Source organism: Besnoitia besnoiti, chromosome VI (genome assembly GCF_002563875.1).
Source record: "Besnoitia besnoiti strain Bb-Ger1 chromosome VI, whole genome shotgun sequence".
Classification (NCBI taxonomy): Eukaryota; Apicomplexa; class Conoidasida; order Eucoccidiorida; family Sarcocystidae; genus Besnoitia; species Besnoitia besnoiti.
This window is the reverse complement of record NC_042361.1, coordinates 555,474-578,154: the sequence shown is the minus strand read 5'-3', so window position 1 is coordinate 578,154 and position 22,681 is coordinate 555,474. Positions and strand designations below refer to the sequence as shown.

The following is a 22,681-nucleotide window of genomic DNA, read 5'->3' as shown; positions in this document are numbered from 1 at the left end:
TCATGTCTCTCTCCCCTGCAGCCGCATCGCTAAGAGACAGACGGAACGAACCAATGCACGGTTCCTCGTCGTCGCTCTCGCTCTAGGGAGAAAGCCTCACGCACATACAATACGCATAAAGACATATATACATACACACGCGACTGCGAATGCCTTCGTGCCGAAACTGGTGCGCGACGAGCCCTACACAGGGTGAAGAGCTAGATTCAAGCGCGACGAAAGCCATGGTCATTCAACATCAACAAACGAGCATAGACGACTCTCTGCCGCTCCCCGCCCACCAGAAAACACCCACGAGTGTAGAGAAGCCGGAACGCAGAGTGCGGCAGTCCCCAATTAAAGTCCCTCTTGCTCCTTTTTCAGAGAAGAAAGCGTGTCTCGAGAAAGAAAGGTGCGGCACACGAGTGACGGGCACCTTCGTCCCTTTTTCTCCTCCATGTCGCCTCCAGGAGGTCCTTTTTCCCCTTGCTTCATCTGCCTTCTCCCTCGACGCTGCCCCCACGCGCAGCCCTCACAGCTTGCCCCTTCTCTCCCCCCTCCCCTCCAGCGATGTTCGTTCTGTTCATCCTCCTGGTGCGCTCCTCTTCTTTCACTGCTTGCCTCCCTCCGCGTGAGATCCGCGTCGCCGGCGTCTGACTGCAGAGAGCATATTAAACCGGCGAAATCGGCTCTTCCAGCGAACCTCGTTGCGACGCCGCGACCGCACAACCTCCGGGAGAACTTCCTCTCCGGTCTCATCCACCGCAAACCTGAATTTTCTTGAAAAATTATTTTTCAGCATGATTTACAGATTTCTTTCGGCCATCTCGCCCCCCACGCCTCACCATTTCTCCGTTACGCGGCAGTCTTTGCGAGGGAGGCCCATTCCCCCATCGATGTCTCTCATTCTTCATCTGCAGGTCGCCTCCTCTCTGTCGCCGCCCCCTACACAGCACTGCCTCCCTGCGAAAGTCTCTGTCTCAAGAGGCTCGTCCCATCCCAGCAGCCTGATCGTCCCGCTTCCCCCCCACCCCCCGCTCAACCGCACACCTCCCCCAGCGTGCTCGCTCCTCGCGTTTCTCCGCAGAGTCTCGCTCGCGTTTCACACATCTTCCAGTCTCTGTTTCTTGCCCCGCCCTTTTCTCTCGTTTTCTTCCTCTCTTGCTCGCTTCCTGGTGGAGTGTGAGTGGTCTCCGCGCTCTACAGGCCGTCGGCGTATCGGCCCTTTTGCAGGAAGGGGTGGTTGAGAAGTTGGTCGGCGTCCCACCGCTGCGCGGGGTCGATGATGAGCATTTTGTCTAGGAAGTCGATGAAGAACGCGTCGGTGGCGCGCATGCGCTGCTTCAGGCTCGAGCGCTTGGGCAGCAGGAAGCGAAGCATGCGGCCGGCGCCGCCCTCGTGGCCGTCGCGGCGGTCTTTGTGGCGCCCACCGTCCTTCTCGCCGCCCCCCGCGCCCTTGCCGCCGGGGGCTTTCGCCTCGCCGCCAGTGCTACCGCTGCCCGCGGAGGGCGACGAGGGCAGCACGACGTACAGGTAGCCGTCTCCGTCGAAGAGCACCTCGCGCTTCGGGCTTCGCTCCACCATGTACCAGGGCAGCTGACCGACGATCCCGACAATCCGCGCCAGCAGTGAGTGCACCGAGTCGTTCATGAACAGCACGACACTCGTCCACAGCTCAAACAGCACGCAGCCCAGCGACCAGATGTCGATTTTCGTGTCGTAGGGCAGCTCCAAAAGGACTTCCGGCGCGCGGTAGCTGCGCGACTGCACGTAGGTGATGAGGGGATCCGACGTCAGGCAGCTGTTCCCGAAGTCGATGATCTTCACCGAGACCGGCGGACACGCATCTTCCGCCTCGCCCGGCGGCGTGCGCGCACCCGCAGAGGGCGAAGGCGCCGCGGCCGCCGCGGACGCGCGGGGTGGCGTGTCCGCCAGCGACGCCGGAGAGCTCAGGAGCGGCGACGGCGAGGCCGACTGCGGCGCCGCACACGAGCAAGGGAAGGGCGCCGCCGCGAGGTTGCAGGGCAGCGAGGACGACGCACAAGTTGCGCACGCAGCGCCGTTCGAGTCGGCACTTTTTTTGACGCAGGCGACGGCTCCACAGGCCGCTTCGCTCTCCTCCCCCGCCCGCAAGATTGGGCTCTTTGCGTCCGCTCCTCCTGCGGGCTTGGCTGGCGCCCTGCGCGCACGCTCTTCGAACGCGGCCGCGACGATGTCCGCGGGGCGCTGGCCTACGAGGCCCTTGTAGTACCGGGTCTCGGTGACGGGGTGTGGCATAAGGAGGATGTTTTCTGGCTTCAAGTCGCAGTGAATAATGTTGAGCGAGTGGACGAAGCGTAGCGCGAGAAGCAGCTCGAAGGCCACGCGCTGGATCTTGCCGACAGTCCAAAACGAAGGCAAATAGCTCTTCCGGAAGAAGGACGAGAACTCGTAGAGATTCTGAGAGAGCAACTCAGTCACCAAAACCAGGTGTTCGCGGTGGTAAAAGAAGTCGCACAGCCGCAGAAAGTGCAGCGAGTCCGGGTCCCCGTTCGCACTCAAGAAACGCAGAGTCTTCACTTCGTCCAGCGATTGATCCATGTACTCCTTCTCGTTGCGGATGACCTGGAATAGCCAAGAAAGCACACATGAAGTGGAAGGCGCGGCGCTAACTCACGATAAACTCCACGCGAGACACACATGAATCCAGGAAAGACGACTATGCTTCGCGAAAACAGCCGCATCCAGACGATCTCGGTGCACGCCATCCAGCGGCCTTCTACGGCTTTAGCACCAGAGCACACATGCCTAGCTTAGTTCTTCTAGCCAACTTAGGGATTACGGCTTTATTATTATCAGGCCTTGCGGTCGCTTTACCTTGAGGCAGACGCGTCTGTTTGTCACCGTGTCAATACATCGCAAGCAACGCGAGAACGCCGCTCGTCCGACCTGAGAAGAGAAAAAAAACAAAACACGAGAAAGGGACGTGAGATTCACTTCGCGCATCCGCGTTAGCGTGAGGAGTCTCATCCTCCTTTCCGCCGCATTCCTGTTCGTCTGCCTCTCCCCCCGGTCATCTGCCCCCGCTGCCCTGCCCCCCCCCTCCCCCGTGAACTAGGCCTTGGGCGCTCAAAGGCCTACCTCCTTTTCAACCTCGTAGCGCCCGGCGAGTAGCGTTCCCGGGGGAAGGACGAGCTCTCTGTGGTCTTCGAAGCCGGTCCTGCCTCGCTCGTAGACGACTTTGAGATGGAAGCAGTCGTAGACGACCGCCGGCACCTCGTCCTTGTGTCCCTCCCCGCTGCCCGCGTCGCCTGGCATTCCGCTGGCAGTCGCGCCGGCTGCGGCCTCCTCGGCGTGCGAGGAGGCGCCGTTCTTGTGGAGGCCGTCCAGGCCCCGCCCCGCACGCTCCTGCTCGGCGGCGTGCGTCGTCAAACTGCCCTCCTCCTTGCCAGCGAGCGCGCACTCGCCCTGCTCAGGCTCCGACGTGAGGCGGCCCGAGGGGGGAGGGCGGCACACGGAGCGGTGCGGCCGCACGCGAACAGGATAGAAGGCGTCGTCGCTGGGGGGGTAGATCGGGCGGATGAACGGCGCGAGGCTCTCGTGGACGAGCGGAGAAGCGGCGCAGCCGTGCGCCGGAGACGCGTGCAGCGCGCCCTCGAGGAAGGCTGCGCGCGTCGCCTGCTGCCGCGCGCGGAAGGCCACAGGATCGCCGTCGCAGTACTTCTCCCTCCACGCCAGACTCAGCTGCATCTCGCGCTGGTACGCGGCGAGCTCCTCCTCGTCCGCCGCCGAGAGCCCCGCCTCGCCCGGGCGCCCCTGGCCAAACACCGGCAGAGACGCCGTCGACGGGGACGCGTCGCCGTCCACCGCCCCGGTGGAGGGGACCGGCACGGAACTCGGGGCGGCCACAGCAGAGTGGGGCGTCGCGGATGAAGAGGAGTACAGAACAGAGGAAAAGGACCCCGAGGACGCCGTGGAGACGCCGTCGCGCGTGGCCCCAGAGGTGCCCACGGGTCGCCCGCCCGCCTTGTCTTGAGCGACGAACGGCGAGGAAGAACTGGCCGCGGAGGAAGCGACTTCCACGCTGCAGTCTGCGAGCTCGTCCTCCATCGAGACGCTCTTCACGTCCCGCCCACCAGCGGCCTCCTTGGCGCCGTTCGGCTTCGCGCCCTCGCTCGCGCCTTTATCGCCTCGAGGCGGCGCTGACGCCGGATGGAGCGCGAACTCGAGGATGTCGTCGCGTCGGGCGGCCCCAGGCTCCTCCGGGCCCCCGTCGGCTTTCTCCTCGCTTGGTGCAACGAAGCCGAAGGCCGGCGAACTCGACCTCTCGCCTTCTTCGCTGCGACGCACCCCCGACGCCCCCGCCTCGCCTGCCTGCGCCTCGCCTCCTGCACCCGCGCCGTCGCCGCACGGTACAGCGGCCACCCAGCCGCCGAAGCGGGGCGAGCTGCGCTGGCGGTCTGCGGGGAGAGACGACAAGGAGGAAGACGAAGGGGAGAAGCCCGAGGCGTTGAGCGCGGGGGGGGCGGGGCTGGCCTGGCTCTCCGTCTGCGGCGGCGCGGCCTCGTCGCGACCCCGCGCCGCGCGCCTGGACACCGTGCCGCTAGATTCCTTCTTCTCTGCGCCGGCGGAGTTTCGCCGCGAAGAATAGACGGCCGCCAAGTGCGAAGGCAGCCTCGGGCGACGCGAGCACGCCGCGAGGCCGCCCACGAGGTCGACGGGGTTCTGCCGGAACGTGTGACAGTCGTGGATGTAGTGAGCCTCCGCCAGATCCAAAATGCGGTAGCCTGCACCAAACCGCGAGGCAAACAACGCGCGTGGCGAACAGGAAACGGGGCACCGAGGCCATCAAAAGCAAAACACGCAGCCAAAGACGTCCACAAGTCCACTCCCCGCAGCCGCCTGCCTACGCACACATACGCGTTGACATCTCTCCAGGCAGTCTTCGTGCCTGCGAGGAATCGCCTCCCCCTCAGCCGAGAGCGGCAAGTCACGACGCCTACGACAGAGGGAGCACGCCGCCGCGTCCGCGGACACACTGCCGCACATTCATATACAATATATATATATATATGTTATATATATAGAGACTGTTGGACGGGGACTTACCGGGGTCGTAGTCGTCCCTGTATTCGTCTTCCCGATCGAACACGGGGATGTAGAGGCCGCCGACGTGGGCCTTCCACCGGTTGCACTGCTCTTGTCTCTCCGCGGGGCTGTCCCGGGAGTCCGCGCAGGTGCTCACTCCGCTGACTGACGCGGCGTCGCCTCTTGTTGCGTCCTCCCTCGGCGCGCCCCCCTCGCCCGGGCGGCCGACGCCTCGCGCGAGGGCGGCGCGCTGATCGCCCTCGAGAATTGCTTCAACGAAGCTCTCGGCGAACTGCCCCTGCCCCGGCTGCGAGTTCCGTGGCCGCTTGGGGCAGTAGCGCGCAGAAGGCGACGCCAGCAGCAGCGAGGCGGGCGGCGGCGGCGAGGCGGCGCGCAGCCGCGGCGGAGACTGCAGAGGCTCCCTCGCGGATCCTGCAAGCGAACGCTTGGTCTGAGTCGCCCCGCGTTCACTCTGCGCGCACGCCGCCGTTGGGCCGCTCACGCAGCAAGGGCATGCGCGGCAGCAAGGCCCGGTTGCCTCCCAAGCGGCTTTTCCGCAGCGGCAGGCCGGCGAGCACGACGGGCGCCGGCCCTGGTGTGTCTGCAGCAGCCTGCGAACGTAGGCGTGCGACTCGGCCAGCGACAGAGGCGTGTTGGAGCTGAGCAGCTCGCAGAGCGCCTCGCGGCCCGCAGAGAATGCGGCTGTGAGCTCGCGGCGGTCGGTTGCCGCCGACTCCATCCGAGCCTCCACGCCCCCCTCCTCCGCCTCGCTGCGCGGCTTCGACTCTCCCGCGCCGCCGCTGCCCGCCGTGCCGTTCGCCCGCCCGGCGCTCTGGTGGCGATGAACCTGCTCCAGCTGCGCGACGAGGCGCTGCAGCGACGCGAGGAACGACGCGCCGGTCTCCTTGCCAACCGCCCGCGCCGCCGCCGCCGCCGCTGCCTCGCAGGGCTCCTCCGAGGCTGACGCAGGCGCCCCCCCTGGCGCCTTCTGCGACGCCGAGGAATTCAGCCACAAGCGCAGGACCCGCTGAACAGCTGCAAGCGCCTCAGCCTCATCTCCAGCCTCTGTTGGCGACAACAGCGGCGCCGCCTCGGCGCCGAAGCTGCAGGCAGCCGCAGGGAGCCACCCCGGGGCTGCAGGGAACGACGGAGCGCTTGACGCGGGCATGGTTGCGAAGAAAAGAGCAGGCGTGGGGAACACGGCCGTACCTCCGAAAGAAAACGGCGCACAGAGCGAGGGCGAAGAGTTACTTTGCTTTCGAGTTCGCCGAAAGCGCGCCACGCAGAGAGGCACGCAGTCTCCGCAATCCGCGCGCGTCTCCCAGCTTCTAGCGCCAAGATACTGCTGTGAGAAATACTCATAAAACGGCGGACTACGAGTTCGAATACTGGTAAAGAGAGACAAGGCTTTGCATTCTTCACAAGCGTCGAAACGAGGAGAGAACCGGAACGGAAACGCAGCGCATACTTTGAAGCAGAAGGGCGGTTCACGAGAGCTGACAACAGACAGGATCTCCACGGTAGGCTGTGCGTTGACTTCGCAAAGCTGCACTCCGCGGCGACGCTTCGAGGAAAGGCTTGCTGGAAAAAAAAAACCTTCGAAAAACTATAGGGGCGCGCCTTCGAAAGCGAGGCTGCCCGCTAGGGTAGATAGCGCCCGATGACTACAAAACACGCAAGGACAGAGAAGGACGACAGGGTTGTCAGGCGAGGCAGCCGTCTCGGAAATTAAAAAAAAATGCATGAGAGGCGTGTACATCCGCGTGGGCTTTGAGGGCTGCTTCACATCTCTCACGCGCTCAGTCGCTGGTTGATACGTGTGTCGAAATCGAAGGATGAAACCCGGCAATAAAGGACCCGTGAGGCAGAAGCCAAGAGACCCGAGGAGCGAGATGCCACAGCAGGAAAGCTGTGTGCACGCATGCCTCACATCCTCCAAGCCCCCGTAATTTCGGTCGCATCCGTTGAAAGCGTTGTGAAGACGAGAGGGAGCCTTCGAGGAAGGGCAGCAAGAAACGAGCGCGTACGGACAGCAGAAACAGCAGAGAAGACGGGAGATGCTCGCTTTGCTCTGACTCCTCCGCTCGGGCCGGTGTCGCCAAAGAAGGAAGCTGCTGCAAGGCACCAGTCCTTCTCAGCCCTTCCCTGTCCTACGGGGAGAGAGACATGTCTAGGTGGAAAGTCGCCCGCCACACAAGAGCTTTCCAAGTTGCCTTGGATGCTCGCGGATACCGCGCGAAAAACTTGAATCTCAGGAACTCAGTGCGAGCTCGCTAAAGGAAACAGCGCGCGCGGAAGCAATAGACACAGAAGGGAGGGCATATACGCATAGTGGCGCAGGGAGAAAGACGTTTGTTGTGGGGTATTTTCCTAAAGGCGGTCAATACGCAGTTGTGTATATCTAAGAGCCTGAAATAAACACACGTAGACGGGGAATCGTCGGACGTTCCGTAGCCGAAGACAGTTTCAATACAGAACTATGGGCCTCCATAGCAAGACACGGGATTGAAGAGAAAGTTTGCAGGGTACATACACAAGCACGCGGCTGTTGCGGCGATCGTGACTGTCGTCTCAACGCAGTGGAGACTTTTCACCAGATGCACAAGTGTGTGGCTGCACTTGGCTGATAGAAACACCTACAGAATACGCCGGGTAAATTGATTCACATCTCGCGTGTCCGGGTATCCTCGGGGCAGATGCGACGTCGGTTTTACGAAAAAAGCGCGAGAGAAAAAATTTTGGAAGAACGCGACGCAGGAAAATCTACCGAAAGTGGCTTGCTTGGTAGACGCGGAGGGAGGCTCTGACGAGTGGCTTTGCTCCGACTAAAAACCGTCGAAAAAGAAGAAAGAGGGGAACACGGAGAAAAAGCGCGGGTTCACCGTCTGCGCCGTCGTCTCGACGACGCGTTCCTCGAAAAAACGAAGGGGGAAAAGGTACGAGGCAGCACCGAGAAACGCGGAAAACGGCACGTTGGCGAAGCGAAAAGAAAACACACAAAAACTGGTTGTACAGCCTTTATTTTTGACAGGTACGTCCTCCGCCCCTCGCGTGAATGCAAAGAGACTTACATCTACCTAGACAGATTCGAGCAGGTGAAAAGGCGGTGTATGTAAACGAGGTACGAGACTCGAAAGCCCTCCGTGAACAAGGCTGAAAACGAATCAGGGGTTTCGTCGAGGCGATTGCCCGCACCGCGCCGGAGAGAGAAGAACGTGCGAGAAAAACAGTCTCCGACAGCGCGCAAAAGATGCCGGGCGACATCCGCGTTCGAGGGGGAGCTGTCACAGCGGGGTGCGCCAACGGAAGCCTAGAAAGCGCGACAGAAGTAAAAGCGGGGATGCTGCGGGAAAAAGTCCTCGTCTCTCTCTCTCTCATTCAGCGTTGCGGGCTCGAGAGAAGACAAGACCCTCGAACCAGAACCTTAGGCGGAACCGGAGGTGGCGATGCCGAGGCTGCTTTCAAATCGAAAACCTCGCTGAGGTCGAAGGCAACTCTCCTCCACCATCCACGCCAACGCGCGATGCACGTGAACGCTTCCTGTACGCACGCGCAGTTTGGCTCCAGGGCCGCAGGGTGTCCCCCTGCAACACCCGTGGTGGACGCGAACTTTCTCTTTCTCTCTGGGCCGAACTGTCGGTTACTTCACGCCACCCCTCCGAAAACCGCCGAGCGACGACTTTTACGAGCAGGGGACCCGTTTCCCGAGTGCCAGAGACGACACGCGGCGGGAAGGCGGGCGAGAACGCTGCGGAAACGTACGCTCGGCGTGCTGCACAGCTGCCTAGCACGAAGCAGACCAGAAAGAGTGCCTCTCGCAGGTTTAGCTGCTGTCTGTCTCGCGACGCGGGTTTAACGGGGCTGAGCCCGCAGGCGCCTGAAAGAGAGGGCACGGCCTGGGGCGAATCCGCCAGAGCGGCCGCCACGGGCAGCGAGGCGTCCTAAAACACGCCGCGACGAGAGGCTTGCGCGAAGGAATATCCGAGCGAGAATTGTTTGAAAGGCATACTAATCAGCCCGCCACAGTACACGTTTAACCTAGTCAACAGATGGCCCCCGATACATCACAGACGCATCCGTATCAGACGATAATCCGAGGGGCGATGCGCGCGCGGTCACGGCGCCAACATATATATTTATGCACAGTAATATACATACATACATGTAGGTTAAACGTGTACTGTGTACTGTGCCGGGCTGATTAGTATGCCTTTCAAACAATTCTCGCTCGGATATTCCTTCGCGCCAGCCTCTCGTCGCGGCGTGTTTTATAGAAAACGGACGGCTGAGTTATTTTAATTTGTCAGCAACTTAGTCCGTTTCGCATTCGTCCCATCTTCAGTAGGTTATCTGGCGTCTTACCGACGTATTTTCTAGCGAAGAGCATCGCACGCGCCAGGGTAGCAGATCATGCCACATATAGTAGCTAGTACTGCATCAAGAGAGCGTAGGAAATGGAACTGAGCTACAATATAAGGTGCACCGCGTAGGGCAATATCCATACCAGCGTTACTTGTGTCTATCGCGTACGTTCTGGCTCCCACCTTGCTTCAGATTATTCCGTGCAACGGCTTACCCACCCTGTGCCAGCCAATCCGAATTACGACGCAGTTTGCAAAACACTCGAGCTTCAGGAACGGTATCGCGCCACGGTTAGGTAGCCGTGCAAAAGCCTCTGCCTGGACGTTGCCCCGCGGAGATCTCCGGCCGGCCTTTCTTCCCAGCGGCCGGTGGTCATTATCTGACTGCGTAGAACCTGGAATGAATAGTGCAGGCATGAACAAACGAAGAACTGGACGTTCCAGGCTGGCTCTTATCAGCCCCAAAACGACGCTCTGGTTCCCACGTGTTCGGAAGCCTACCTAATGGCATGTGCTTCGGTCTGGTGATGTGGCAGTGTATGTATATGGATATATACATATATATACTCATACGTTTCTGCATATTTGTGCATCTGGCATTCTCGAGTATGTGCTTCTCTGCCACGTGTGGACATCGCCATCGTGCTGTAAGAAGGCCAACAGGTGCCGTCGAGCGCAGGGTGTGACACACCAGAGGTGACACTCCTTTCCCCGGCTATGTCTACACTTTTTTGCATCTATGCACTGCACTACAAACACACAAGTGGGAACAGTGGAGCCACTTTCATCATCCACAGGAAAAGCACAAGTCTCCTATCTCCACAGCAAATACGCGAGATTCAATTCAGCGCATTTCCGTTCGCAGAGCTCACTTTTCAGCTCCCAACATTAGGAAGCATTGCATACGTTTCAGGACTGTCGTCAGGCAGTGCATGCCACGAGGGTCAACACAGAAGTTATGAACGCACACGCGACAGGTTTCGATAAAGACTGCAAAAGAGTGGTGAACAACCATATCTGGATCAAGGGGCAACCAGGCGAGGGCACTGAGCGTCCCCGCCATGTAGTCCGTAGCTCGGCAAATTCAAGACGAATTATCTGTGGCTGTTTGGCGAAGACATGTGGAGACCTCAACACAGGCGCTGGAATCCAAGAACTCAAAATTTTGTAGGCCTGCAGGGGTATTCGGAAGAGTGTGATGACTCCTCACGCGTCACGGGTCTACTTCCCCTCTCCTCCCAGCCGGCGTTGTCATGTTCCAGGTTTTCGGGCCCTGCCGATAGAAAGTGAGACCGCCGTCGACTCCACCTACTCACCCTACACCTACTGTGGGAGTCGCCAGCGGTATATGCGAACATTGTGGACCGACCTCCCTCCATATAATGCGTATCCACACACTCTTGCTTCAGAAGAATTGACAGTTTCATCACACAGTCGAAACTCTGTATCCTTTACGCATGCCAGCCGTCGGTTGAGTGTTAAAAAAAAAGTAGGAAGGCATGCCGGCAGACCGTCTCTGGTCTGACATTCCAGCGGTTGCGTATCTGTCCTACACATACAAAGAAAGCTTCAACTTCGTACATCTTGAGATCAGCTTGACTGCCGAGGTCCCCCTGGCGCGACGATCCCCGCCCACATCGGCGCCTTGATCCGCGCAGGAACCACGGGGCCGCCACTTTTTACCCTCCCTTTCAAGGTTCGCTGGGATCTCGCCGCCGTCTCGACTCCCCATGTGTTAGGGTTTACGTCGCCCCGTCCTCCCTCACCCTCCGGCGCTCCTCGTGTCTTCAGCTCGTGCGGTAGAACCAACTGTTGCATATCTCGCTGTGTCTGTCGTCATCAAAAGACACCTCTTGTGCGTCTCGACCCTGGAGCAGGCGGACGGCCTGGTGCATATACACAAATCTCGACGCGCCAGCGTTTTCGTGCTTGCTCTTTTGTCTGACCAGGTACGTCCAGGAGTTGGCGTCGTCTCTGGCATCGTAGAAGTGGTCGCCCCGGAAGGCAAGGTAGCGGTTCGGGATCAGGCTTTTGGGGCGCTGCTGCCCGTTCACGACCTCGAGCACTCTCAGCACAAAGTTGTAAATGTGCGCAGCCGAGACCGCAGTGCACGCGCGTCGGTCGACGATGAGGGACGCGAAGCGCGGCGAGGTCATAATGTCCAGTTTGTTTAGAGCAGTTTGGAAGGGGTCGACGTAGAAGAAACGATTCTGGGCCGCAGGGTTGCTCCGCAGGATCTCAGCAGCCTCGGACGTGAGCACCACGTCCTCGCTCACCCCCAGCTGACTCAGTGTAGGGACGTCGAACTCTGCGTTGAGGAAGGCGTAGAAGAGGACAGTGTCGAAGAAGGAGAGCAGCGAGCCCTCGCGCTCCACTAAGTTGTAGTTCTGCTTCTCCTCCTGCGCCAGCGAACACACCACGAGGTCATTGTCGACGTGAAGCAGCTCGCGGACGTAGTTGGTGTTTCCGATCCGCGAGAGCAGCACCTCTGGGAACACGCCCATAAGCCATTTGGTCCAGCCGAGTTTCTCCAGGCCGTGGTTCCGCTCCTGGCGACTCCCGATGCCTCCGTGTGGGACACCAATGAAACTGATGCTCTTCAGATGCACCGACGGCAGATGCTTCCCAGCGTCGGCCCCGTCTTCGGCGTCATCCTCCTGTCTCAAGACCTTCTCTCTCCACTCGTCACGCGCACCCCGCCCCCGCCGCGCACCGGGTGCCGCCGACGAAGGCACGCCAAAGGCACCGCCCAACTCTCCCGCGAGCGAGCGCTTGGCGAAGGTCGAGCGCCCGCTGCGGCGGCCGTCGGGCTCGCGGCGGGCTGGGTTGGGGCGCAGACTGCGACGAGGCGTCTCGGAGGACCCAGCCGTCGTATTGTCCTCGCCCTGGAAGTGCCCTCGGCTGCCGCCGCTGAGCTGAGGCACGGTCGCGGCCACGCCGAAGCGATGCAGGAGCGCGTGGAGGCGGAGGACGTCGACCATCCAGCCGTCGCGATTCGTCCACAGCATAAGGCCCAGCGAGAGCATGGCCCGCAGCGAGAGGCCGCCGGTGCCCCAGGCCTGAAAAAACAACTCCCACCTGTCGCATTTCGTCCGCAAGTCTTCCAGCCCGACCTGCCTGACGAGGTGCTCGTCGTAGTCACTCGTGTCGTCAGCCGCCTTGTTAGGCTCTGCGCCGCTGCCTGTGCTTTTCTCCTGAGCTCGCTTTCTGCCATCCCTGCCGGCTGCCGCAGCGCCGTTGCGGCCCTGCCCGCCTCCGCCAGCTGCCTCTTGGCCGTTGCCGGCACCACCGATTGGGCCCTGGCTCTCTCCCAGCAGCACTCGAAGCACCGCACGCGTCTGAGCCGCCAGCCAGCCCGCGTGCTCCCGAATGCCCTGGTGGTGCAGCGCGCGCGCGTCGCTCGCGCCGCGCCGCTTCCTGGCCTCCGGACTGCCTACCGACAGCATGCGCGGATGGAAATGCGGGTAGAAGAGGACGGCGGCGTCGTGCTCTCCGCGCCGCTTCAGCTCCTGCAGCTGCCAGTACCAAAGCGTGCTCGTGGACTCGTAGGCCCCGCCGTTCGGGCCTGGGACGCGCTTCGGATCTCCGCTCGTGACGAACGTCGGCGCCATTGGATGCACATAGAGAAAAAAGGCACACTTTCGCGTCGGAGTCAGCGATCCATCCACAGAAGCCGAGGCATCGCCAGCCGCTGCCTTGGGAGCATGCGACAACGTGGGCGACGCCGCGGGCGAGCCAGAGACAGCCCAAGACGGCGCAACAGCCTCGTAGACGTAGGGAAGAGCAGACGGGTAAATCAAATGTTTGCCTTCTCTGCGCAGAGAGTACATGCCGTAGTACGGGTTCGACGGCCATGCAATGTAGTCTCGGCTCTCCGGATAGACAGGCACGTCGACATCGGTAATCGACACGTGGTCCTGAGAACAACAAAGGGGCGTGTCGACACACGCAAGGGCGTGGAGAGAGACGATCAGTACACGCCGCGCCCCAAGAGTTCCGTCTCAGCTGGCGAGACTCCAGACCTCTTCACTACGGGGGTATCCCCCCCCCCCCCCCCCCCCTCCCCCCCGCCCGTCGTCGTGTCTACAGGTTCGTGTACGCTGTCTAGAGTGCCCGTACAGCTTCGTCTTCATGATCAACGAAATGCATTGTTGCAGCTTGATGCAGGCACTTCCCGTTGTCCGCCCCAGTTTTTTGTTGTAGCCGGGCGTGCCCATGCCCCTGACGCTTTTCGTCCCCCCGAGGCCCTCCTGGCCTTCGCGTGCGCGCGGCCCAGACTCGCCCATCTCGCCGCGCATGTGCATCGGTGAAGCCTTACCTCAGGAGGAGGTTCCGTGCGCTGGGTGTCCTCGTGGGTCGGGCCGTTTGTGTCTCCCAGTGTGTCGCCTTCGGGCTCAAGGGGCTCCTCCAGGGACACCTCGGCCGGCGTGTGCTCGCCATACCGCTTGCTGTCTTCGTTCTCCTGGTCCTCCCGTCGCCGCCTGCGCTCGGTCTTCTGCGTCCGCGATGGCACGCGAGGGGACGCAAACGTGCGCAAGGCGTAAGACGCACGGCTGTGAGCGTCTTGCCTCACGTTGCGGGCGCCACCCGACGAGACAGAGTCCGCCGCGGACGGGCGAGAGACGAGGAGCTCCTCATCTCGCGACCGCCCTGGATGGGGCGACGCTGCGGAGCCCAGGACCAACGCCGCCGCCAGGGCGAGCACGAGGGAACGAACGAGGTAGCGAACGCGGCACAGACGCCGCATAACTGAGGAAGACGCAGAGGACTCGCGCAGCCGAGACGAGCGGTGATCAAGCTTAAAGCGGGAGACAGATACGGACGAGGATGCAGAACCGCTACGGGAGGAAAAAGAGACACGGGGAGAGTGCAAGAGGGAATAAGGAGAGGACGGCAACGGAGAAGAAGAAAGAGAAGAAGGAGAAGAAGAAAAGGGAGAAGAGTGAGTCCTCTGTTGTAGGCTTTGCATGGTTGTTGCCGCCCTGGAAGGAGGGGAATAGAGCAGAGGTTGACGCATGCGTATCTGCGTCGTTTGCAACGAGGAACAACAGCAGTAGGTCCGCAGACAAGGACTTCAGAGTTTGTGAACAGTGTTTTTCTCGGGGATATGCCTCAGACTGCTAGCTCGCGGCGAGGCCAGGACACCGCGGCAGCTTGAAGCATACAAATGGGTAGACGTGTAGTCTTACAGTCTCTTCTTTCGCAGAATCCTGGATTGGTCGTGCCGAGCCCGCAGCAGGTCAGTCCGCAGGGCCCGACGCTCAGGCTCCGCCTGGCGAAGAGGACTTCCACAGCGAGTGGCTGGCTGTCGAATTTCGACATGCACAGGTAGCGGGGGTCGAACGCAGGTATTGCATGACCGACCCGAAACCGCATATAGCAATTGCGCAAACGAGGGGTTAGAGCTCCAGTGAAAAGAGTGAAGACGGGGACGTCGGTGGGATCGACGACGGAGGGTTCGACTTCGTTCTTGAGGTTGAGTCGCATCGATGAAGTGCTCTCTGCACGGTCGCGTACGCCGGCCTCAACTAAACATGTGGCGAGGGCAACACTCTTACGTTTTCTTTCTTTGAATCAGCATCATACTGGTGGGGTTCTAACGGTTTTTCCTCCTCAAGACTGGAGGGTCTCACCTCCCTGCTGTGGTCTCCTTCCCATGATTCCTCGCCATCGAACCCGTCGCGGGGGCCGCCGCTCGCCGTCTCCACCAGATGCAGAAGTACCACACGAAAACACGACGACAGCGCTGGAAGCCAGGATCGTTTTTCCCTCGCGCCAAAAGAAACTATAGCATGAAGAAGTCACACCGCCTTCGTTGCCGGTCTCCGTTCGTCCCTCATTTGTCACCTCACCTGGCCTCGCTTTCAGTTGTCCCCCCCCATACTACCTGCCCCTGGACCCGGGGTTCGCGCCGCAGCCGGCATGGGTTTGGAGGGCCTTTCGTGACAGTCCCCGGTGAGCGGCAAAGGAGACAGCACGACAGGAGGAGGGAAACACGAACGAAGAAGGGAGGGCAGCAAAGAGAAGTTTCCTCGAGCTAAACCGCAAGCAAAGCAGAGAAAAGTTCCGCTTGCTTGATCGTTCCCCTTCTGAGGTACTTGGTTGATTTTTCATTTCCTTATGGCCCGGCTAGGCAAAGCGGAGACGAGCTGAGGGAGCGGCCGCCACAGGGAGACGGGCAAAGTCCGGCAAGCCAGCGCGCAAAACGGACAGGAAAAACGGAGATGAAGGAACAGAAAAGGCGGCACGGAACCTCAGAACCAGATCATCTGCAAACGGGACGTGTTGTTGATGTCACTGAGACTTTTTTCACGGACGGAGAAATCCAGGGACCGTGGTCGTTGCTCTCGAGTCAGCCTTGCCTCAACTAAATCCGGAGCGGGTTCATAGTCATCTTGCCTTCTTCTCTTTCTCCTCCATTTCTACCTTTTCTAGCTTCCATCTCCTCTTCTTTTCTCACTCTTTCAGCCAGGGCTACGTTTCTCCCTACCCTAAGCAACGCCGCAGGTGCGACCATGCCGCTCGGCGCCCGCGCCCAGCATCGCGGGCGCGCCAGGGGCTCCGATGCGGGCGACTGGGAGCGAGGGAAATGCGTCCTCTCTCATTCTCTCCGGCTTTCCGCCGTCGCACTTCTCTGTTTTTCTTTCCTTGCTTGTGCCTCTCCCGCACAAGCTGCGGGCAGCCCTGATTCGCCCATCAGCGAGCTGGTAAGAAGTGAGGCTGGAGAGGGCGCCAGCCGGCGCCACTCACCGACGGCGGCCAGGGTCTGCCGAAGCTACCCCGTGCCTCGGTCTCTCCTCGACATTGCATTTGCCCTTTCTGCATCCCCTTTGAGGCCGCGTTGCTTCTCCGTTCGGTGCGGCGATCATGTGCCCCTCTCTGTAGCGACGCCAGGGGCCCGGGCGAGCTTCAGTTTGCGTGTTTCCGGCCCTTCGGCTGTCAAATGCGTTCGCCTCCTGGAAGCCTCCAATTCCTCTCTTTCGTTAAGTGCTGATGTGCGCCATGTAGTTTTGCGGTGCTAGGGTTCCCGTTGAAGGACCGCGCTATTCGATCCTGGAGCCGTGGAGACCTGTCGAAAACTCTAGCCCGAAGTGGGCGGCGAGCCGCTGGCCTCAGACATCCGCGTGTCGCCTGATGATGTGTTCAGATACCGGACAGGTCATGCGCGTCTAAGCCTCCTGCTTCTCGGGTTTCACTATGTGTTTCGTTGCCTCGTGGCTGGTGCGCCCTCAGGACAAGACTACCGTTGAAGAAGCTGACCAGAGTCTTCCAGGCGTCCGCCGTCTGTATATCCCGCGCTCTACCAACCCCGACGTCGAGCGCGAGGCGCCTGCAATTGCCGGCGCGCAGTACATCGTCGCAGACGACTGGCCATACATTTTTGACGGCCTACTCGCGGATGCCGTTTGGGCCTCTGGCGCCGGCGGCTCCCGGCGGTCCACCGCAGAGCACGGCGAGGGCCGCCCCGGCGCCAGCAGGGCGTATGCAGAGAGCAACAGCAACAGGAATAAGTGTGCCTTCTTTTTATGGGCGCACTCGCCATTGCTGCGGCCGACAAGGCTCGTGAAGGAGAAAGAAGCTGTCGACTGGAGTGAGCTGTGGTGAGCGGAAGCATTCCATCACGCGCGGTCACTAGGCGAGAAATGAACAAAACCCACGCAAGCCAAATTCACTCATGTTTCGGAGAGACCCCGACGCTGTCGGATCTGCCAAAAAGACATGAATCGCTTTGTATGGCGCAGGTAGCTTTACGTAACTCCTGCGCGGGGGATGCCCTGTGAGAAATGGATGCTCCACATGTGCCGGTCGCGGGCAGGCCACGCGCGAAGCGGCTGCGAACACTGAGTGGCATCATGTCGCCGCGAGCGGCGCGCGGGGCCGCGCCACTGACGTCGTCATTCTCCGCGTCTGAAGGTCCAAATTTCAGCTTTTTCTTGACGGCCTGTCTGAGCCCCGGGTGTGTGCCGGCTGGTGCCTTGCACTCAGGTACTACGTATTCCGCGAGATTCAACGGCGCGGCGAGTTCGACAGCGTGATCCTGTTAGCGCCTGACGCCCACAACCGATACCACGGCGGCCAGCGGCGTCTGCGGTCTTACGCGGCCTGGCTGGCTCGGAAGACGCGCCTCGTGCTGTCGACGCTTCTCGATAATGGCGCATCACGGGCCTCGTCAAGGCCCAAAGGCACCGCTGAGGCCAAGGAGGGCGCCCACATGTGGGACGATGACCTCGTGACCGGCCGCACACACCCGCGCATGCACATGCACCAAAGGCGACTGGCCGCGCGGGCACCCTCGAAAGGCCCCCGAGCCCCCAGGCTCGAGTTCAGCGTCACGCCTGAAAAGGAGCTATCGACCACGAGTTGGCAGGGACGCGGCAAGCTCCACTCCGGCGCGGTGAGCGAGTCCCGACAAGAGGAGAAGAGGAACGCGGCCTGGAAGGAGGAGGGCGAGAAGACAGGAGAAGAGGAGTCGATGCCTCAAGCCGCGGCGCCGACCGCAACGGAGTCGCAGTGGCTGGCACCACTGGCCAGGGGGAGTGGCCCGAAGTGCGACTCGATCGACATGTTTCTTCTTGGTAAGGGTCTCGGCGGCCTTGCGCTGCGGCTGATGGCAGCGCCGAATGAAGACATCTGGACTCCGGACCCGTCCAGTGCTGAGGAGCAGGAAATTTTACAACTTCACGCCCTGCTTCACCACTTGCTTCTGCCGCCGTCGACTGGTTCGCCGCCGACGCCGACGCCGACGCCAACTGTCCGCCTGCGGTCGGTCGTGACAGTCCAGTCCTTGAATGCGGGTCTGGGTGCACGGGCGGAGAAAAAGAGAAACATGTTTGTTGAGTTTTTGCTTCGGCGCCTTCGCGGCTTTGCGCGGTGGCTGCCGGTAGACAGTCTCAACCTGATGTTGGGGGCGAGTTTTCTGAAGGTCGTCGTCCACGGGGACAAGGACCGACTTCTCTGCACTCTGGCGCAGCAGGAGAAGCAGACGTACTCCTACCAGCACCGCATGGGCTCGCTGCTCTCGCTCGCAGACAGCGTAATCTACTACGGGCATCTGGGTGACAAAAAGTGGTTGCCGCCAGCGAGCCTCTTAGGCATTTGGGATCCAGTGCTTCTCGACTCAGTAGGCGTGGACGTGGTGTATCACAACCATCGCCACCACAACCACTATCGCTTCATCGACGTCGCGCGATCGCCGAGTAATGCGAAGCAAGCGCAGGACGGCAACGATCGCATGCGGGGGCCGAGCAAGCCCGACGACTCGCGGGTCGGTGCCGGCCTCGGAGCGTCCTCGCGGGCTGCTGTGCCAGGCGCGCCAGCCAAGAGGACGCGCTACTCCGCAGTGGTGCCGGGTGCCCTAGGCGCCACGCTCGAAGCTTCAAAGCGCCTACGCGGACCAGGAGGCAGCCGAAGCAGAGAGGGGTTCCCAGACACCTTCGACGAGAGAGGACGGCGTGGCTCGCTCTTCCAGTCCCTTTATACTGATGATATCGAAGCGCGCCCGACGGTTCCGCAGTTTGAAAAGAGCCTCCTCCTGTTTGACCGAAGCGTGTGCAAGGTTCTACCCCCGGATAAACTGTATGAGACGACGTTGCAGCTTCTGGAACTTATCAACGAGCATCAGCAACCTGCCCCATTTGTGCCCCTCAGATTCGGCCGATCGACTGAGTATAAGACGCTCTATGTTGACGGAGAGAACATGCAACGTCTGGGGTTCTTTTACTTCGGAAAAAAACGGACAAATTTTGCCGTCAATAAATTTGGGCTACTGCACGCGGCTGTACGCAGTTTCCAGACGCGTGCTGTCATCGAGGCGACGGAGTTCGACAACGACAAGTCCATCCCTGCAGAGGCCTGGTTCATCCCTGCGGAGCACAGAAAAGCGAAGGGGCCGTGGACAAGTTAAGTGCTGGGAGACAGGACGCAAACACGCAAGAAGGAGGGGATAAATAGTGGAACTAGAACATTGTAGAGGTTGGTGCAGAGAGAGCAGATGAGGAAACGCGGCAAGACTGGAGGAGCCTGCGCCGATCAAGTAACCGGACCGCGGAAAGAAATTCGGAGCGAACTTGGCGGCAGCAAGATACGAGTGTAGCAATGACTTTCGACTGCCGCACGGCAGCGCAGCCACCACACTGGCGGCGTTTTTCTTCAAAGCGGGTCACGAATGATCTGCAACCGGCAGCCGGAACTCGGCTGTGCAAACACGTGGGGGTGGTCGTTTCCATTGTGTCATACAGTGGTTGGCATGTATTAACCAGATCAGCCTGTGTTGGCTAATGTCATGCGGTGCAGTGTTACATTCGTTTGGGAGTATTCACGTCTGTATCTTTGTATGAAAAAGCTTCCGCAAATTTTTTCAATGTAGTTGCGCCTTGACTCCCATAACTAGCCTTCGTTTTTTTCTATCCTTCCCATAACGACACGCGAGAACTCAGTTCACGCCCCCTTCCCCAATGAGCACCGTCGGAGCACAGCATCTATATTGACACAAGCAGACAGCTGTGTCGGCCTCTAATAGACACCATAGCTCCATTGAACAGGGTCGTGCTCTTCGGCACTTGTGGTCTCCGACACCCCAGGCGCGGCACCGTAGAACGAAAAATAGTCTGGGAATGATCGGTTGGAACCTTGAATCGTGCCCGCACGAGTGAGAGGAGCTGGCAGTGTCAGCGATAAGGGAAGCTGCAGACTGGCGTCTCTCCTTTTGGGGGGAGTTCCTGCATGTGTTTCTCGTCACGGTGGCTCCATGCTGTTTGCGCTCGGGAGCCGAAGAATATTCGCATACAAGGCACTCGACTTCGCACACGAGGAGTTCGAGGCAAACCGTTCCTGTCGTTGCCTGGCTGATTCGGCCATGGGTGATGCCGCTGGAGCGGCCGCATCTTACTCAGCGACCGACGTAGTAGTTCACTCGGCGTAGCGATGCCGAAGAATGTGAGGTGGCTTACCACCTCAAGGCCGTCAAAGTGACGTCCGAATCAGGGATGCCACCGATACACTTTGCACACCTTTTGAGCCCCACTGATACATTTTTCATACGGCCACCTACGAAGCGCGATACAGATATCAACGTTGAGGCGTCAATGTGGGAGACCATTTATTTTGTCCACCCACCCTCTACACGCTTACGCAAAACGGAACGGGTGCCGTATTTCACCGGATACAACACGTGCTGGAACCGTGAATATTTGGAGCGACACGGCGGCCTTGAGGGAAGTACGGCTTCTGTGGACCAAGATCCAGAAATGAAATAGTTCTCCGTGGCTTGTCAATTACATGGAAATTGGATGACCCCTTTTTGTTGGCACTGCTTCTGAGTTGGCATATTGTAGGCATCACGATAGCAAGTGTTTCCTCATATGCACTTCGCAGGCATTTCCCTTCTCAGTGGCGCCCCTGTCCTTCCACCACGTCGGGCCGTTTCCCTGGACGTGGCAGCAGACCGGCAGAGGAAACAGTGAGGCGCCTGGAGAGCGCCAGGTCACGAGAGGGGATGCAGTAACTAGGTGGCTGCCAACCACGCACGAATGGCGGCCTGCTGCCAGATTTTTTGCTTGTGAAACGCCAGCTCGGGAAGGAAGTGATTGGAACCACGCTCACACAAAGTTGTCGTAGGCTGCCGACACGACGGCCGCTTGACACGATTGATCTGAAAGAAGCAGACACACTCACATGCTTCCGTAAAAGCCTGCGCGCCATAGTCGGATCCATATCTGCCAGGACCAGAGAGGACGGCATATTTGGAGTTGCGGGTACGCATGCCAGTTATGTAGCTTGGCTGGCTGCACACAAAATCCACATGACCGTTCCACTTTCCTGGTCCCTCCCTGTAGGCGGCACTCGCAGGTGAAGGGGCACAAAACAGCGTAGGCACTGTTGGGACAAGCACCCCTGGTAAGAGTCACGGACATCTCGCGAAACGCTGCCGATCCACCGCACAACGAACAACACACGTATTAGAGTCTCGCTCTCTGCAGTATAGTCAGCGCCTCGCCGGCGTTCCGGCAGCCCGCAGTCGGCCGGTGGAGATATCGTCCACCTAGTCATTCAACCGCAGTATGCGGTCAGGGTAGCCCGCAGTAACTGCCAGCGGAGTGTGGGCGCGCGTGGCGCGCCCATCGTTTCGATGTGCCAACGCGCCACACCCTTCCGTGTGTGGGCATTTAACAGACGGGGGCTGCTACCCGGGGATAGCAGTGGCAGCCAACGTAGACGTTGACCTAAGCGTCCGGTTAGGAAGGGGGGACACGATAGACCGAGTTCCGCGTACGTTAAACTCGTCATCCAGGAGCTGCGTGCGTCTCTGCGGCGGACCGCGCGACCGCGTCGAGAGTAAGACAGGCAAGTTGAGGACTTAGCAGACCGCCGTGTCTGGTGGCGGGACTGTCTCGAACCCCGGCGCAGGGTCTCCTATGCAGGTACGAGATAATGGGCGCAATGGTCTCTTGCGGTTAGCGCTGCGTGTGCGCCTTTATGTTTGTTACGTATTTGTGCAAGTGTGAGCTGCGGATCCGTCTAGCTCTCAGGCTGCCCTGGAGCATCCGAACACAGCGTCTTTCTGATGCGTTGCGCCCGCGTTTGATGTTATGCTAATCGCGTCACAGAGTTGCGGGCCCCCGTAGTGTCCGGCATCCCCCGTGGTGATGACAGTGGGGGGACCGTCTGACTCCATGAAGCGAGCAGCCGCCGTTTGCGACTCAGTGGCAGACTGCAGTCTCGAAACCTCGCGCCGAAACATTTTCTCAGTTCCTGTGGCGACGTGCGAATCCTCCATCGCGACTTGCCTCTTCGAGATGTCGCAAACGAACACTTCGAGCTCGGTAACGACTGCCGAACTTTTCACCGAGCATGCAGAGGAGTTCCTCGATGAGCGCGGAACCGGCGACGATCGGGCACATCTTCTTCACAGGCGAAAAACAGTCACGCAGAAAAAGAGCAAGACCTCAGACAAGAAACGCAACCTTGAATACTTGCTGCTCGGGCTCGTTGCCTCAGCTGCACTTACCGCAGCGGTGGCCAGCGGTTTCGTTAGGCGGGCGTTCCACCGACTTGCGGACCACAAACAACAGCTCGCTGTACGCACACAGGATGCCACAACACAGACGAGCGACGACGGCCCTTACACCAGTCGGCTACGTGAGGGACATTCTTGGGTTGGAATTGAGTCAGATGACCAGAGGCACCCGACGATCGTGCTCCCCAGTGCCGAGGACCGAGGCTGGCTCGAAGAATCGTGGTTCCAAATTCCAGCACGAGGCCTCGGAAACGTGGAG

General features: G+C 60.1%; 3 protein-coding genes across 3 annotated transcripts; 1 reads left to right on the top strand and 2 right to left on the bottom strand.

Moving 5' to 3' along the window:
• Nucleotides 1–1,179: 1,179 nt before the first annotated feature.
• Nucleotides 1,180–6,214, bottom strand: BESB_065110 (uncharacterized protein; the record flags this gene model as incomplete). The annotated part of the gene is made up of 4 exons (XM_029364906.1): nucleotides 1,180–2,583; nucleotides 2,836–2,907; nucleotides 3,100–4,745; nucleotides 5,068–6,214. The coding sequence occupies 4 exons, from the start codon at nucleotides 6,212–6,214 to the stop codon at nucleotides 1,180–1,182; spliced, it is 4,269 nt and encodes a 1,422-aa protein (XP_029218489.1).
• A 4,980-nt stretch (nucleotides 6,215–11,194) lies between these two features.
• BESB_065100 (uncharacterized protein) lies at nucleotides 11,195–14,154 on the bottom strand (the record flags this gene model as incomplete). Its single annotated transcript, XM_029364905.1, has 2 exons — nucleotides 11,195–13,324; nucleotides 13,726–14,154. The coding sequence occupies 2 exons, from the start codon at nucleotides 14,152–14,154 to the stop codon at nucleotides 11,195–11,197; spliced, it is 2,559 nt and encodes an 852-aa protein (XP_029218488.1).
• A 2,450-nt stretch (nucleotides 14,155–16,604) lies between these two features.
• BESB_065090 (uncharacterized protein) lies at nucleotides 16,605–19,311 on the top strand (the record flags this gene model as incomplete). Its single annotated transcript, XM_029364904.1, has 2 exons — nucleotides 16,605–17,008; nucleotides 17,394–19,311. The coding sequence occupies 2 exons, from the start codon at nucleotides 16,605–16,607 to the stop codon at nucleotides 19,309–19,311; spliced, it is 2,322 nt and encodes a 773-aa protein (XP_029218487.1).
• Nucleotides 19,312–22,681: the final 3,370 nt, after the last annotated feature.